We start from the raw sequence: 18,708 nt of genomic DNA, 5'->3' as shown, positions 1-18,708 counted from the left end.
CCCCCGGTGCTTAGTATCAAATTGTATCTTGAGGTTATATCTTAGTGTGTTTGCAGGGCGCTGTAGACTGAGCTTTGGCTTTTCCACTCATCAGTTCATTCTTAGTGGGACTGCAGAGAATGAGATTGCAGTTCATTTGATAAAAACTGCCCCTTTCATACATGATGGCATGAATACCCCTTTAGGCAGCTGTTAGAACTGACAGCCTTAGGGTGATCTCCCCTCCAATGTTTTGCCTACCTCCTCTGCTTTTCTGACCTTGTATTTGTTGGCTTTAAAACTCTCTGACTTTACTACTGCTATCCAGTGCTAAAGTGCTTGTGCTCTCCCCATGGTAATTTTGGCTCATCCCCAATTGGCACATTTAATTTACTTTGAAGTCCCTAGTAAAGTGCATTACATGTGCCCAGGTCCTGTAAATTTAATGGTACTAGCAGGCCTGCAGCACTTATGGTGCCACCCACTTACGTAGCCCTCTAAACATCACTCTGGCCTGCCATTACAGAGCCTGTGTGCAGTTTAAACTGCCATTTCAACATGGCAAGATTAACCTCTTGCCAGGCCCAATCTTTCCCTTTTTTGCATATATGTCACCCCTAAGGTAGGCCCAGGACAACCCGAAGGGCAGGGTGGAATGCATTTAAAAGGCTGGGCATGCACTTTTAAGGTTTACATGTCCTGATAGGGAAAATCTCTAAATTTGTTTTTGACTATTGCAAGGCCTATCTCTCCCATAGGCTAATCTTGAGATTACCTTATTACATGTTTTAAGTGTAATTCCTAATTGTAAAGCGAGGAATTCTTCAAGTTTGGTGTCTCTGGAATCACAATTTAAAATCACAACTTATGGTGAATTTGGATTTTAAATTGCAGTTCTGAATATGGCATTTTTAGAAAGTTGTATTAGAAGAAAGAGCACTCCTCTTGCGCTCCCACTGTTGCACTGCGCAAGAGGAGTGCTCTTTCTTTTAATACATGTTTATTGACTGTGGTGGGGTGATCCACAGACACTGGACGCACACATTCACATATAAGTTTTGAAGTTTGGAATAATTCAAAGGGAAGGAGTGCAAACTCTTATATAGATGTTTTTTTTTACTTTTAGAAAGTTGGCATTTTCTCACTTTAGCCATTTGGTGTTTGCTGCCTGTCTCTGATACACATCTAGGAAGGATGACAGCTGGGCTTTGTACATTTGCCCTAGACATCCACACACAATGGGCTTAGGTGTTACTTGATGGGAAGAGGGAAGAAGGAGCTGAATCCAACCTCACTTACACACAAATAGACTGTGTCCTGTCCTCACACACAGTGTTGCCTACCCCTGTGTACTGAGTCTGAAGTGAAGGTTGGAAGGGAGGACCTCTGTGCACCTCAAAGACCTGTATCAACTTGCCTACCCCACTTCATAGGCACAACTGGGTATAAGTATTGAACCTCTGACACCACCGCTTCAGTTATCTTCTGGACTTTTGAAGACTCTGCCAGGAAAAAGGACTGTTGCACTGCTGAAGGATTGCAACTTCACAGGAATGCTACTTTACTGTACTACTGCTTTGCTGTGCTGCCCTGCTGCCTGCTGTTTCCCTCCCTAAGTAAGAAGGATTGGACCTGAATCCCTTTAACCCACAGTGACTCCAAGGGCTAGCTGGCTGGCCTCCTGACCTGAAGTCTTGAGGACATAAAAGACGTCCAACTTACATGCTCTGCACCTGGACTATGCCATCTGTGAGACTTCCCTGCTAAGTGATGCCAGTTCTGGACCGTTGGAAGTGAGGCCAAGGTGCCTGCTTCAGGAAAACCCACACATCTTTTGTGGTACTGGTGCATCAGTGGCATTGCCTGGATCAGAACAGGCACATCGCATTTGGTGTTTGGATTGAAACCAGCACATCGCTCCTGTTGCATGACCAGAACCAGTGCATGGGCTCTGCTGAATGGAGTAGCCCAGACGCATCACCTTGTGAACCACCACTGCACAAGGTCTCCACATCTGTCAACAGCATCCTCAGCTTTGAATCTCCACATCACAGCTTTTCCCTCATCGGAGGCGAAGCATCGTCACTGCTGCAAGGCGCAGGACTAGTGCATACCCTGTATCAACTTCCTCTCATCACTTCGGGTGTGGTCTGCATATTCGACGTTGATGCAACTAGGATCAGGGTACTTTTTTTAGCTGGCCTCACTAGGTCCCTGTATATGACTCATGCTCCATCAAGGTTGGCCTGAACGTTTGTCTTTGTCCCAGTACGGTGCGACCAGATATACCAAGTAAGCGCTTATTGCATCTAAGTGCTATTTTACAGTTTAATCTTTAAAAACTCATATCTCTAGTTCTACTTTTTGGATTTGTGTTGCTTTGGTCTTGTTCAATTCATTTAATGAAGTTATATTTTTCTAACTTGGTGTGGAATATTTTTCTGTGGTGTTTTCACTGTTTTACTGCTTGAAGTGTTGCACAAATACTTTACACATTACCTATAAGTTAAACCTGATTGATTTGTGCTAAGCTACCAGAAGGTGACTATAGAGTAATTTAGGGTTTGCCTGCTTCTTACCCTGACTAGTATTGTGGTTGCTGCTTGACTAAAACTCATACCCCTGTCAAACTGCAACCCAATTTCTAATAGAAGCATAGAACCACAGCATTGCAAGATCTCATATTTAATACTCGTAACATCTGCCATAACCTGAGCTGCCGCTGAGGTTTTAATCTTTCAAAGATACATGTAACATGAATCAGTGACTCATCCGCTTGGTCGCATAATCTGCATCGTTTATTAGTTTCTCTCTCCTTGTGACCATACCAGAAACATCTTAGCTTTATCAGGCCAAAGCAGTCTTATGACATTATGTTTGAACCGATTAGAAAACGGTTGGCTCAAATAGTCTGGAAAGGCATCTACTGCCCAACAAACGTGCACCTCAGTTTTTAGATTCTGTGAATCTTTTTCAGTTGAAATTAAGTTAGCCTTTTTTATTAACAACTTTGCCCCCAGATGATTAGAGAGATTTACTCTGATGATTTCCTCTGTCTGCAAGATTTTGACAGCGCTTAGTTCTAGTGACCCCACACCAAGGGGCCTATTACGATGGCGGATTTCCCGCATCCACCGGGCCGGCGGAAGCCACCGCCGGCCTGGAGGATGCGGGAAATCCACCGCAGAGGCTTGAAAGACCCACCGCCAAATTAGGATGGCTGGTGGGTCTTACAATCTGTCCTCCGCTTTTCCGCCGCGGTTGCCTTCCAACCGCGGCGGAAAAGCTTTAACATGGCTGGCGGTGTCTATCAGACACCACCATCCATATTAGGATGGAGTACAAAGTATGCTTTTCCACGGCGGCTTTTCCGCCATGGAAAAGCATACGGAGCTTCACTTCGGGGGCCCGTTGCGGGCCCCCTGGTTGACTGGGGGGTGGGGGGATCACATGGGGGGTACCTATGTTACCCCCCTGCATTTGCGTGGACAAAGCGACAGGCACCGCGCGGTGCCTGCTGCTTTGTGCACGCAAATCCTGTGCATGCATTTTTAACATTGCGGCGGGTGCATCTTGAAGCTGCACCCGCCGCAATGTTAAAGATTGAGGATGTGACCGCCACCCTGGCGGTCACATCCTAATCTGCACGGAGGGACTGCTGCAGCCGCTGCGGACGGTCCCTCCTACTCTATGGTGGCGGACGGACTCAGGTCCGTCCGCCATCATAATCGGCCACCAAGTTTGGCTAATGAATGTTCTCCCACAGACGTCTGTTCATTGTGCCGGTTTCAGAAAAATTTAGCTTTACTCAATATGAAACACATTTAGCATGGAGCACTAGATACTGTTTGGTCAGGTTGAATTCCAACCTGATTTGTGCTCGGCTAATGCAATCAAGGAGGGCAAATAGTCAGCAACAGCATGCACTTTTTCGTTTCTCAAGTCATTCAAACAGTTGATCTTTAAACATGATCGCTGCGTCCAAAATTGAGGGCATCAATTTACACATGACTACCATCGGTTGAGCTGTGGTGTTTTGACAAGTCAAGTTCTTTTTTAGGTATCCCATTGAGCACATCAGATGTTGGGCAGTAACCTTTAGGACATGTTCTTGTGCCCCTTTACCACCGCTTTCATCAAGGTGCACTCTCAAGCCTTTGAAGCTTTTCACTCTTTTAAGAAGGATACCTCAATTTACCATGCACCCTGCTTGATAAATTTTCTTCCATATATCATCTTTTTTATTTTAGCTAAGTTAATGATGATGGCATTATCTGAGCAATAGCGAGAATGAGCTTTCAGTGACCTCTGGAGGTTTAGTATGGTGTGATGTAGTAAGACTATGTCATCTGTTTATTGGAGGTTTGGTGTTTTCCTCCTCGTTGAATTTGCAAGAAAAGTAGTGTGCAGGCCCAGACCAGGGGCCTCCAACTTTTTTTGTAAAAATAACTACTTATGATCAATGCGAATCATCTTGAGCTACTATTATTATAAATGATGCAATAGTAACAACATCAGACAAGATAATCAGTGCCCACCATTTGCAAGATTACTAGCAGTGATCACCTCAGTTCATTAGGCATGGTGGAAAGCAGTAATGTATGGAAGACTTTTTTAAAGTGTAATGCCTCTTGTTGAGTAATTCATAAAAGCCATAGCTGCAATGTCTCCAGCAGAAAGGAAATAATATTAGGAATAATTCTCCTGAGTACTACATGATTTATCAGCTTTAAATATATTTTGAAAATTCAGTAATTTTGGAACAAAGAGCAGCTGAGTTTCTAAAAATAGATACATTCTGATCTTGAATTTTGGTTTACATATATTAATTTAACAAGCCAATACCTTCTTATTTAGTAGGCTGGGCTGCACATAGGAGAGGTACTTGCAGAGCGATGAGTAGCTCATGAGCTACTTTTTGGAGAAGCTTGGGGTATAGATTGTGATCACGGTATCAATGAAAAACACTTGCCTAGAAATAGGAGAAGACGTGGTATGTTGTCTCATTAATAGAGGGCATTGCCTTACACTACAAAGAAGCACCAACATCTCCAAGTATATTTAATGTAGGTGCAAGATGCAATTGCTCCTAGGTTATATCATTATAATAGGTTTTTATATAGCTATTACATTCACCCATGAATTTATTATTTATATTCTGAGAAATGATTTATGTAATGTTAAATTACAGCAGAAGAGTGAAATATGGAGTACTCGGTGCTAGATGACATACCTCTTTAAATATATTAAGGCTGATGCTCCAGGAAAGATAATATTTAGCATACCACAAGGTACTTCACTAAAATGCAGGATGCCTGTTCATACGGTATCCTTTTGTTACTATTGTATCCAAAGTAAAAAATCTAAATTAAATGAGCAAGCCAACTTCTGAATAAGAAATAGATATTAACCAACTCATTTGCATACATACTACCAGACTCATCTGCATATATTACAATGCTTTGAAGCTTATCAACTGATAAAGATTTACTTGTAATGTTCACTCCAGTTATTAGAGCGAGGCTGCCAGTAAGAAAGTGCCTGCAAGGAGTACTTGTTTGTTAAATATTGTGCATCACAAGATCATTTGCTGTTATTCTTGGTAGATTTATATTTAACATTAGGGATTAGTGAGAGTGTGGCTTAATTGTTGTATTGTTTTCCCTCTAAGGACAAAGACTTCAGTATTACAAATGTTACTTTGCTACATGTTTTTGCATGGTCGCAACATTTCTTCCTAGAGAAGGTATCTGTGGCCCATTTGCATAGCTGGCAGACATTTGTAAGGCATGTTTTATGGTTTGACTTGACAGCGCAGCAGTTGCCAGACAATTATATGGGCATCACCATGAGAGGGACTTTGTCTTCACCCACATGTTGGGGGCGAGAAGTACATGTTTTGATTGGAAAGAAGTTGTGAGCTTCCAGAAAAAGTGTTTGCTTTCCAGAGCTGTAATCATTTTGTTTATTCATTCAGCTTTCTGAGCTTGAACTTTAAGGGGCACACACATGACATTGTAATACTATGAAAGTGTCTTAGCTAACTAGATCATTTATGTTGCTATTCTCCGGCAGCAACACAAATGGGAGGAGGGCAGTTATTAACCCACATGGATGTTTATGTCTGGCATGTTATGTTCCTCACAGAGACACGGCTTAACCTCAGCTCATAACCAGATATGGTTGAAGCACTCTCCTCCTGGATATATAATCCAGAGGAAAGACAGAATTTTGGGAATAGGCAGTGGGATTGCTATAATCTATAAAGATCACTTGACATGTAGACTACTAGAGAGTCCACTATCAGACTGTGAGAATGTACATTTTGTTAATGACTTTATCCCCTCACGTTCATTCTCAGGCATTCTTATTAACCGCCCACCTGGGGCAATGGGCCATTTCAGCAAATTCTTGCTGGAGACTGGTATGACAATGGCCAGCACCGCGGCTAACTTTACTCTCTTGGGAGATTTTAATTTGTACTTTGATGATCCTTTAGCATCATCAGCGACCGAACTAACGCAAGACCTGATGGCATGTCAACTTCACCAGAAGATCTCACAATCAACCCATATCAAGGGCCACCTTTTGGATCCAATCTTTTCTAATCTGATTGACCTCAAAGCCAAAGCCCCCACACCCATACCTTGGTCTGACCATTTCCTAATTGCCACTATATAGGCCCCATCAACCCCCGTATCTCACCCACACCCAACACGAACACTAGTCAGACCTTGGTCCAAACTCCCGTTGGAAGAGTAGATCCAGGTAAAGGAAAATACTGAACCTAATCTTGAATCTAATCCTATCCCGTACTATCTGAAGTTCACACACTGGATCGCGGAATCACTAAAAACAGTGCTTCCAAAGAAATGAATCCAGAAGAAAGTAGGCTGCAATAAGACCGCATGGTTCTCCCCTGAGTTGCGGGTGTTAAAACAAAAATGTAAACGCCTAGAGAGGATATGGAGGAAATATTTCTCTGTAGCAAAGAAACAGGAATATAAGGATAGCCATTGGAAATTATAAGGCAGAAATAAAATGAGCCCAATGCTCCTATTATTCGGAAAAAAATTCAGGAGCTGCTAATTCCTCTAGAGAGGCCTTTTCGATCACAGAAAAAACTTCTTGGAACCCCAGCTCCCCCATGGCACCCGATCTGTCAGGAAAACGCTGCAACGAACTCGCAGAAATCTTTGCCACCAAGGTTCACAATATTCTCAAGCACCTGCCACAAAAAGACAATAACATCCCAGAGCCGATTGCTGCGGACCAGTTTGGAAATAAGTACAATCTGGAGACCATCACACTGCTGACTCAGGAGTCATTCTTAGCTACCTTATTTAAGATAAAATCAGGGTCACCTCAGGACCCTGCACCTCTTAACATCTTAAAGCCAGCAGCATCCAAGGTAGCCCATAGTATGACCAGTCTGATTAACTCCTCCTTTACGTCAGGGATTGTCCCCCTGAATGGAAGAGAGCTATGATAAAGGCTCTGCTCAAAAAACCTAAGCTAGACCCAGCAGATTTGGGCAACTATTGTCCCATCTCGTTGCTCCCAGCAATTGGCAAAATTGCAGAGAAAATTGTCAACCATACTCTCTCCACGTTCTTGAAATCCAATCACCTACTCCATTCCTCACAAACCGGCTTCCGACCACACCAATGCACCGAGACCGACTTATTGGCGGTGGTGGAGGAATCTAGGACAATTCTTGATTTGGGAGGCCAGCCACCAGAATAGTCTTCGACTTAAGCGCGGCCTTCTATATGGTGAACCACCAAATCCAGGCTCTCCATCTCAGGAATATAGGAGTGTCTGGCAAGGTGCTATCTTGGCTCCAATCCTTCCTGGAGGATAGGTGTTTCAGATGTTCTAAGGTGAAGCCCTGTCTAAACCGGTCCCACTCAAGTGCGGAGTCCCTCAGGGCTCAGCCTTGGCCCAACCCTTTTTAGGTCTCACCTACGCAGCGCGCATGCGCTGAATAGGAAAATGACCTTTAGCAATCGCTTCCGTTTTTGTCCCAAAAACGTGCACGCGTTCCATTGCCTTCAATGGCAACGCGTGCACGTTTGGCAATTCCCTTGGGGGAGCAAGCTTGACACCAAATGTTTGTAATTAACTTACAAACACATGGTGCCCCTGGCTCGCTCCAGCAAGGGAAAAGCTTAGTGTGCTGTCAGCCGCACTCCCCTCAATCTTCCCACCTTTGGCGCATTCGCTTGTTTTTACTAGCAATAACTTGCAATTATGGATAGAACCTTTGTTAAGCCAGCATGGTCTTTGCTCACGGCCCAAGATGGGCTTACACCAGCCTTTTTTAATCTTCAGTTTGTGTCAGGTTGGTACGAAATTATCAGATTGATACACAAAAGAGAAATCCCGATTTAACAGTCTTAAGTAAAACGGCCTGATTTACGAAGGCTTTTTCCCTGGCTTTGGAACATTTTTAACACTATCCCAAGTCGATACCAGAAGTCCTGCGTCTGTTTTGAGCAAGGAAGTCACATTGTAAATCAGGCCCAGCAGTTTTAAGATTGTCGTAAACCAAAACAAACTAGTCACACAGGGCAGCCGCCTGCGTGAATCAGGGGATCTGACCTGGTTTAAGACAGTATTGAAGAAGTGGCTTTGTGCTTATGCACCAATACTCTCAACACTGTTTTGGACTTCACGGGCAGCCAATAGAGGGTCTGCAGTGCAGGTGAGATGGTAGGCAGACAAAATATCGATTTTTAAATATCGACATACAATAATGTTGATGTTCAAATATTGAAGGGACAGAATATAGAAGGTAAGTAATATCTATATTTTTAATATCAATGGGTCAGAATTTTGAAGGTAAGTAATATCGATTTTGTTGCTATCGATGTTAGTAATATCAGTTACTAATATCGATGATACTAATATCGATTCTTATATGATTTTTATGTATATTATTATGTATTTAATATGTATTTTTAATGTAATTTAATTAAGTTTTGTTTTTTAGTACCGTAGCGGGTTGTGGGTTTATAAAGGAATAGGGTGGGAAGTAATTTGATGATACTAATTTAATTATTAATTTTTAGGAATTATCAATTCATTTTCATTAATTAGTAATTAATTTTTATTAATTGGTAATTAATTTAAATTAATTGATTAATTGGTAATTATGTTCTGTAGCGGGTTGTGGGTTTATAGAGGTATAGGGTGGAAAGTAATTCACTTATACTAAACTAATTAATCATTTTTATGAATTATAAATTAATTTTGATTAATTGGTAATACGTTTTTATTAATTGGTAATTCATTTAAATTAATTGATTAATTGATAATTATGTTCTGTAGCGGGTTGTGAGTTCATAGGGGAGTAGGGTAGGAAGTAATTTAAATGTAATTAAGTAATTTATTTTAATTAATTGTTTTTGTTAATTATATTATTGGTGATTAATTATTAATTGGTAATTAATTATTAATTGGTATTTATTATTAATGTATTTTTACTTAATTATTCATTGGTAATTATATTTTTAATAATTATGTACTGTTATGTGTAAATAGTTTAGATTTATTTAATAATTCATTGTTAAATATTTTAACTTCTACGCTATCCAACACTTTCCCTACTGATGCCCTCTCTGGAGTGGGAATAGTAATTTTTACCCATACGCTATCCATCACTTTCCCTACTGTTGCACTCTCTGGAGTTGGAATAGTAAGTTTTGCCCCTTCGCAAGCCAACACTTTCCCTACTGTTGCACTCTCTGGAGTGGTAATGGTAATTTTTACCCCTACGCTATCCAACACTTTCCGTACTGTTGTACTCTCTGGAGTGGGAATAGTAATTTTTACCCCTACGCTATCCAACACTTTCCCTACTGTTGCACTCTCTGGAGTTGGAATAGTATGTTTTACCCCTACGCAAGCCAACACTTTCCCTACTGTTGCACTCTCTGGAGTGGTAATAGTAATTTTTACCCCTACGCTATCCAACACTTTCCCTACTGTTGTACTCTCTGGAGTGGGAATAGTAATGTTTACCCTACGCTATCCAACACTTTCCCTACTGTTGCACTCTCTGGAGTTGGAATAGTAATTTTTACCCCTACGCTATCCAACACTTTCCCTACTGTTGCACTCTCTTGAGTGGGAATAGTCATTTTTATCCCTACGCTATCCAACACTTTCCCTATTGTTGCACTCTCTGGCGTGGGAATAGTATTTTTTACCCCTACGCTATCCAACACTTTCCCTACTGTTTCACTCTCTGGAGTGGTAATAGTAAATTTTACCCCTACGCTATCCAACACTTTCCCTACTGTTGCACTCTTTGGAGTGGGAATAGTAATTTTTACCTCTACGCTATCCAACATTTTACTTACTGTTGTTTTTTTGGAGTTATAATAGTATTTTATTCCCTCTGTTATATTAATATATTTTGTATAGTTATAGCTAATGTAGTATATAATTAATTTTAAAAATATTAAAAGTAAATTAATTATTTAATTTTGATTTATGTTAATATTTTATGTGTATAGAGGAATTTGTAATGTATAATATTTTTAATTATTTATAATTTATTAAAATAATTGTTAAAAATGATTATTAAGTAAGAATATATATTATATTTTATATGTATGTTTAATTATTTTTTTATTAAATTATGTTATATTACTTATTCATTTTAAATATTAGAACATATTTTTAACTGTTTATTATATTTCTACGTATTTAATTTATTTTACAATTTTTTAATTTTAAAAACGATGTTTTTAAAAAACGATATTTTTGACAGCGATATTTTTGAACTTACCTTGTTGGATAGATAGGATGTCGATATTGTTGACATCGATATTAATGCTCCGATATTTTTGTACCTCAATATTATGTCTTTCTATATTTTGTCAGACATTCGGCGAGATATCATTCTGTATTTTGTTGTGTGCTAAATGAAGTTAAAAATAGTCTACAAAGGGGAGCATGCTTCAAAGTTCTTAGAATTACCACCCTGTAAGATTGTATTGATATGGCAGGCCTCTATGCAGTGTGGACATAAAGGGGTCGATTCCGATTCGGGAAAAACCGCTCTGAATAGCGCCCTACGGAGCATTTTCCCATACGAATCGTACCTGGCAACGTCCCCTGTACGTACGACGAAGTACGATTCGTACCAGGAGCTGGACTCCGTACGAATCGTACAGAGACCGTACGAATCAAATCCCCCTACGAATCTCCCTCGGAATCTGCTGTACACGACATCCATACGGTTCCCGGCTGCTTTTCCCGACCCGGCAAGTATGATTCGTGTGGGGTACACACCGTACGATGTTTTTTCTATGGGAGCCAAAAACGTCCAGAGAAGCAGAGTTCGCCTCGAAACAGGTACGGGACACCCCCCCCGGGTACGGTGCGTACACCCCATGATCGCAAGGGTACGGTGCATACCCCTGCTATCATGGGGTGTACGCACCGTACGGTGTGTATGTGATTGTGTGCTTTTCCGTACGAATCGCCCTTACCTGACATGGACTGTACGGATCGCGTCCTCATACCCCGATCCGGATCATACTCGTCGGGTCGTACGGCATGTGTACAAGTCATACGGAGAGGGCTCCGGATACGATTTGTACAGACTTTTTTTCCAGGATCGGAATCATCCCCAAGGTGTTTTTAACCCACATAGTAAAAAAAATAATATTCCATTGTCCAAAGTTTTATCCGGACATATTCACCCTTTCCACCTTTTATCAGTCTTCGTGTTCAGTTTATAGACTCTGAAATGTGCGCAACAACAACAAGACAGCTTCCAATAACATGTTTTTTCGTGTCTTGCTATCACGCATCTGCTGAATATGAAACCATTGCATTTTCTTACCTAAATAGTCTTATAAGATAAATGAGTTTTGCTTTACTAGGCAAGATAATCATCTTATTAAGAGTGACTACTTGCTAGGCTTATACTTAAAAACTATTGTTATATATGGCTCCCGTACCCATCACAGGGGCGTAAGGCAATCCCTATTCAACACAGGATGGCCCCCACACTTCAGGGGATCCTCAACTCTCGAGGGGGATGCCATTCATACCAAGGCCCATGAAAAGTGGTGAGATAGGAAAGAATCGGGGGTCCCTCTTCACGCTCTGCATTATATCATTCGGCCACTGACTGACCCATCCATTATCATGAACCAAATTTTGAAAATGCATTTATTCCGTTGGCAATTACGTCACAGCAGTGGGAAACAAGCTTTACTTTCATCTACTGTGAAGCAGCAAGATTTCAGAGCTACAGTCTTTCTTCTTTAGTTTGTGTTTAATTCTGTGTTCAAAATGTTGTACATCGATAACTGACTAAACAAGCATTTGCAATGCAATAGGTGTTGCATTTATGCGAGTTTGAGCTATTGGCATTGTAAATGATAATGCCTTTTATTTATGTTTTGGTTTTTCAAACATAAATAAAAGGCATTTAAAATGCTAATAGCCTAAACTCTCGGAAATGCGTGACCTATTGCATTACAAATGCTTGTTAACGTTTATATGCCCCCACTGGTGGATACTGTGGCCCCCTTCAGGATTCATATAGTTACTTATGCCGATGACACCCAGCTGGTGGTGGTTTGACTCAGACCAACAATAGGCCCCCGGATTTCCACCATTGTCTTGAGGAGGTCACCAAGTGAATGAGTTTTTCCCACCTAAAACTCAATGGTGACAAAAATGAACTCATGTTACTCGGCAATCAGTTAAACTTCAAAGCAAACACTATGTGGCCAACCTGCATGGGATCAGCGCCTATCCCGAAAACAGAGATAAAATGTCTGGGTGTCTGGTTGGACCATGATATTTCATTTAAAGTGCAAGCCAGAAAAACCACCGCGCTTTGTTTTGGCTTGATAAGACTGATTCGCAAAGTTCTGCCGCTACTACAAGATCAAGCAAAAACAATCTTGGTTCAAGTGCTCATCTTCTCTAGAATAGACTATGGTAATGCCCTCTATTTGGGCGCCCCAACCATGTCATCTCAAAACTGCAGACGGTGCAGAATTTTGCAGCAAGACTGCTTACAGGAACTCAGAAGCGAATTTCTGCAAAACCAGCACTACGCCTGCTCCATTGGCTACCGGTGCAGGAGAGAATCAATTTGAAGGCCCTGTGTATCGCCCATAAGTCCCTAAGTGGAAATGGACCTCCTATTATCAAATCTTTGATCCACCCTTATAAGGCCAGCAGAAGCTTTCGCTCGGATGAGTTGTATCTTGCAGCAGTACCTAGGGTCAGGAAGGCCAGAAGCGGAGGCAGACTCTTCTTGTAGAATGCCTCCAGGCTGTGGAACAGCCTGCTGCTGCGCAGACAACCTAACCACTTAGCTTTCCGTAAACAACTTAAAACCTGGCTCTTTCCTTAGATGGCAGCCCTACTCTAGTGATCACACAGCGCTCGGATGCTTCCCGGTAGCAATGAGCTATACAAAAAACCTTTCTATTCTATTCCATGACAGTGCAGCTGTCACCTGACCTTTTAACCTGCTCCAATATTATTCTGCAGTTCCTTGCTTCCACATTGTTAGAACTGGGGGTCTCTGGTTGGCAGAGGTAGGTACCTTTGTCCATATAGGGATCATTGCTGCTAGTCAGGGTGAGATGGATACACTCCTAAAATAACCCCTGCTCCCCCCCTTGGTAGCTTGGCACGAGCAGGTAGCTTATCTCAGAGGCAGTGTGCAAACCATTTGTGAACACATACAATAAGACATTGAAAACACTACAAATGGATACCACGCCAGTTTAGAAAAATAGTTTATCTTCATCTAAACCAACATGACCAAATACGATAAAACTCCAACATGAAAAACTCTTGAAAAATAGTACTTGTGCAAAATACCATACTGAATATGACAGAGTCTAACAATTTCAGCCGACCGTGTCAATACCGGCCAGCTAAAGCATTGACAGACTCAGAGACAGTATCTTTCTCGTTGAGAACAACACATCGGTGTGAGTCGGTCAGAGCAAACGTTGCGGTTGCGCTGTGAAACAAGCAGTGTCCTCACGATTCAGTACAGGCAGCAGCTCGTTGATGAAGTCGGTGAGACCACGGCTTGCGTTGAAGGGTGAGATGATGCTCGCTTCAGTGCTGGCAGGTCAAGGTGCAGTCACAGAGCTGGTTGATGTTTGGGTCGGGCAGGGACGGAGTCGGTGATGTCCTTGCAGTGTGTAGTGAAGTGTTGCGGACTTAGGTGCCCACAGGACACGGTGCAAGCAGCAGCTCGTTGACGGAGTCGGTGAGACCAGGGTTGCATTGCGAAGTGAGGCGTTGCTCTCTGCTGTGCTATCCTGTGATGGACTTGATGACAGAGTCGGTTACCCTTTTCTTCTGCAGAGACAATCAGAGATGGTGCCCACAAACACGGTGAGGTATTTGCTGTTCCTGAGACCTCTAGAACAGGAGTCCAGCTCAGTTCAAGCCCTTGAAGATCTTTTCCTCAAGCAGGGGACAAAGCAAGCAGCAACGTCCATTTCTCCTTTCCTTGACAGCAAGTAGCCACTGCAGGCCAACCCCAGACAGCAAAAAGCACAGGGGCATTATTCCCCCTCAGCTTCTCTGGCTCTTTTCCTTGGCAAAAGTTCCTCTTGATTTCCCAGAAGTGATTTAAATGTCTGGGCCCCTCTTTTTATACAGTAAAATCCTTTGTCCTCTGGTGGCTTAGAAGCCCTGTGCCCATTCATTTTAGATTCCAAGGGCAACTTTAACCCACAATGCAAGGCCATAAAAAAGAGAGGAATAATGACTGCGGTATCCCTAAGAAATCTAAAAAACATGATCACTCGCTCAAGCCTACTTCCCCTAATAAAGGTGATTCAGGCAAAACTGATTCCATCTATAACTTACGGCAGTGAAGCGATGAGAGGAAAGGATGCTGAAACGGTAGATGGTACGGTAGCAAGAGCACTGGGCATGATTTTTGGCTTGCCGGGGTATACATCCCCTGCGCAGATGAGGCTTGAATTTGGCCTCGCAAAGGAAGAGCTGGCACGCAAAGGAGTATATTTAAAAAGCTGGCACAAAATAGGCAGGGGAGAAGAAAAAACACTCATCATTCTCCTGTGGAAGGAACTGCAAGCCAAAGAAAACTGCCCCGCAATGCTTTACCTGGAGGATGCAATCAAGCGGTTGAGGCTGCGTCAAGTATGGGATCTCCCAGCACCTTTGGCGGGCTTTAAAAAGCAGTAAATACCATCATAAAAAAAGAACCTCTCTTACAGGACAAAGCCTCTCTGTCGGAGCATGCACAGGGCTGGTTTACTATACAATCTTACACAAAACTCAGGCCCCAAACATATTTTCAGACCAGCTTCACTAAAAAGATAAAAGAAAAGTTTTTGAAATTTCGCCTAGGACTGTTGCCCTTTGCAAATTATTTGGCTCCCTGGCTGCGCCCCTCAACACAAGCAAAGTGCAGCCTCTGTGGTAACGCCGAAGAAAACATAGTACACCCATCTGCAAGGATTTGCTACAAGAATGCCGGACCCTTTTGAGACCTCTATTTAATAAAAACAGGATAAGGTCATGCAGGCAAGCAGTCCTGGCACGGTTCTCGGGAACAAAGTCCAACTGAGCTGCCGGTTGGTAAAATATCTTGAAGCTGCAGAAGCTCACCTTAATAAAGTCAAAGAATAAACAGAAAAAGTCAAATTGGCCTGTTTGCAGAGCTGAATCTAGCGCTAAAATCCTCATGAAGAAGGCCACTCCCTGCTTTAGGAGATAAGCAGGAAGGACAGAGACAGAACCCAGTGCAATCTTTGTACCTTAAGAGCCAAAGTAACCAGACTGCAACAAGGGAATAGTTGGTATCTTGGTGTTCATTTAGCCTTACTGCTATAAACTTTAAAACCTTGAACAGTTAATGGTCAGAGTTCAAGAACCAAATAAATATGGCCTAGATGCCTATCTGAAACTTTTTGTTCTTCAAGCAATCAACTGTTTTGTTGTTTCAAGGGTATTGGTGGGATTTTCTGTCTTCTTCTTACTCTACCGTTCGCTCTCTTTGTAGTACATGGGGTAATTCTCTCCTGGGTTGGAATAAGCAAGCACAAGTTTATGCGGATGATCATTTCTTGATTCACAGCCACATTAAGGGCTTCATTAAGGGCTTTAAGAATTAACTGGATGGAATGGAAATGTAAGTTAGCTCAATTTAGGTAGAGGACCACCCCCGCAAAGTTTTTATTGGCAGAACAGAATCGAGTCAGTTCTTAGGCCAATCCTATATTTTACCCACATTTTACAGTCTTAGCTTTATATTTTAATAGCAGTTTTCTACTCACAGTTTACCATAGTATTTTCGTAATTTGTTATGGCTACTTCTAAACATGAAACTGTTTTAATTGATGATGGTTTGTAATGGTTTTAATTAACTGTACAATAAAGTATTACCTTAACTTACCTGTGCTCAGTCAAAACCGGTTCTGTCCTCTCTGGTGCAGCTTCCTGGTAGGAGGTGGAGACAGCATTGTCCTTGGTAGACCACACCCATTCAGGTGAAAGGAAATGTCCTTTCCCTACAGCCCTGACTCTTCAAGCTCTCTGGAGCCACTGCCACTCTCCAACCCATATCATCTAAAAGCCAAACATGCAATACACAAACCTAGCACAGGCACACTGGATGGCTAAGCAAGAAAATACCTACTTCCTAAAAGTGGTATTTTCAAACACAGAATGTAAAAATCACCCTCACTAAAAGATGCATTTTAAAATTCTGAGTTCAGGCATACTACTTTCCTACCTTGTTCCCAGGGGTAGTTATGTTAATAAGATATTATAAACAAGCTCCCCATTCTCTCCTATGGGAACAGGTAGCCTTGCAATAGTGAAAAACGAATTTGACAGTATTTCATTATAAGGACATGCTACACACATCAGGGCATGTCCTACCTTTCACATACACTGCACCCTACCCAGGGGAACCTTGGGCCTACCTTAGGGGTGACTGATATGTAAGAAAAGGGAAGGTTGGGGCCTGGCAAGTGGGTGCACTTGCCCTGTCGACATAGAAGTACCAGACTGCACACAGGCACTGCAATGGCAGACCAGAGTTACATTTACAGGCTGATTATGTGGGTGACACAATCAGTGCTGCAAGCCCACTAGCAGCATTTGATTTACAGGCTCTGGGCACACACAGTCCACTCTACTAGGGACTGACTAGTAAATCAAATCAGCCAATCATCGAAACACCAATCCATAAAACCAAAAGAAACAGGTCAGAAACAGAGGGCCACAAAGGAAAATTCAGGGGATAAACCTGCTGAAAAACCCGGGTCTAACACACATAAAAACATATTCATTACTATGATATTTGCTTGTAATGCTTCACATTAAAATTCAACATTCCTCTAAAGCCACATCTATTGCATTGCCATGTGTGTAGACAGGTCCAGGCGAGATGAGCAGGAGAAGCAGTAGATGCGCTTAAAGTGCATGAAAAAAATTGAGATCTTTTCGACACATTGCCTCAAGTGCTGTATTGTTCAAGTACATGTAAAGAAATGATATTGCCCCTAGAGTGCACTGTATTAATTTTATTCTGTTATTCCCTTGCATCATAAAGAAAGAAACAGCTAAAGACAGAGTACAGTGACCAAGAGGGGTGTGTTCTAAATATATTTTGAAGATGACTTCCTTGAGAAATGATGTCATTGTGAAGAAGACTTATATTGTGATAGGCTTGGGTAGGGGTCGGGGTTGTGGAACTAGGCGCCTTTGCCCTGCCACCCTTAAAACCATTTGAAACGCTAATTTAGTGCTCATTCTTATGGTCTTGTAACAACAACTAGACTGAGAAACAAAAACTCATGCTGTTTTCTATGCAAACTGTATGCCATATTCTTGGGGTCGCAACAAAAACATGTTTCCTAATGTACTGAACCCCATGTTTCTCTTTCAGAACGTAAATCAAACTGTTACAAGTAAAATCCTTACTGCTTCACATCTTAAAATTCCTTAATATTTTGTTTTAAACAGAAAATGTCCCAGAACCAACAGAATCCACAGACAGAAGCAAAACACGGGGCACTACAGTTCAGACAACACAACAAGAGCATCCACGAGGCTGATCTGAAGAAAGCATGCTCACCCAGCAGCAAAACTGAGATCAGGCAGAGTCTGGACTCCGAACACTCTAGAGATAAGATTAAGACAAGAGATCTACACATGTTGCCTTGCATTTGTGGTAATCTACACCAATGAAAACATGTACTACAGCTATATTTGATTATGTATGGATATATTTGAAATAGTATACATTGTCTTGATGTTTTTCTGTAATGTAAATAAACTATTTATATCTCACAATATAGTTTTTTCCTTTTCCTGTATTTGTTATATATAATAAATACTCAGTGATGAGAAACAAAATTGTCACTCTTACATTTGCTGTTTCCGACGTTACTGTTGATACTAAGAATGAATGTTGTTGCACCAGTGTGTTTTGTTCTAGCAGGTTCACAAGGAGGTGTTTCTCCAAGTCACACCTTTCAGAGTCAGATAGCACATTGAAGAAGTAATACATGTATCCTTTAGGCGGCTCGCGATCGGGTTCATCTACACTGATGATGTCATGTATGGTCCCGAAGATGTTTTGAACAGTATGGCATACCAAACTGAAGGCATGGGTTCTCTCCTTGCATGGCCTATTCACCCGTAGTGCCGAAGCTTGTATCTAAGTCTTCACACAAAAAAGGC

At 41.8% G+C, this 18,708-nt stretch overlaps 1 protein-coding gene across 1 annotated transcript in view; it reads left to right on the top strand.

Annotated features, from left to right (window-relative positions):
- TMEFF2 (transmembrane protein with EGF like and two follistatin like domains 2) overlaps positions 1-18,381 on the top strand; it is a 937,676-nt gene extending 919,295 nt beyond the window's left edge. The window contains exon 10 of the mRNA XM_078680410.1: positions 17,989-18,381. Within this exon, the coding sequence (XP_078536536.1) occupies positions 17,989-18,085 (97 nt within the window). The 3' untranslated portion in view covers positions 18,086-18,381. The remainder of the gene's footprint in view (positions 1-17,988) is intronic.
- Positions 18,382-18,708: the final 327 nt, after the last annotated feature.

Source organism: Lissotriton helveticus, chromosome 3_1 (genome assembly GCF_964261635.1).
Source record: "Lissotriton helveticus chromosome 3_1, aLisHel1.1, whole genome shotgun sequence".
In the NCBI taxonomy this organism is placed as follows: domain Eukaryota; kingdom Metazoa; phylum Chordata; class Amphibia; order Caudata; family Salamandridae; genus Lissotriton; species Lissotriton helveticus.
Note: the sequence above shows the minus strand (reverse complement) of the source record. Positions and strands in the feature narration are given on the sequence as shown.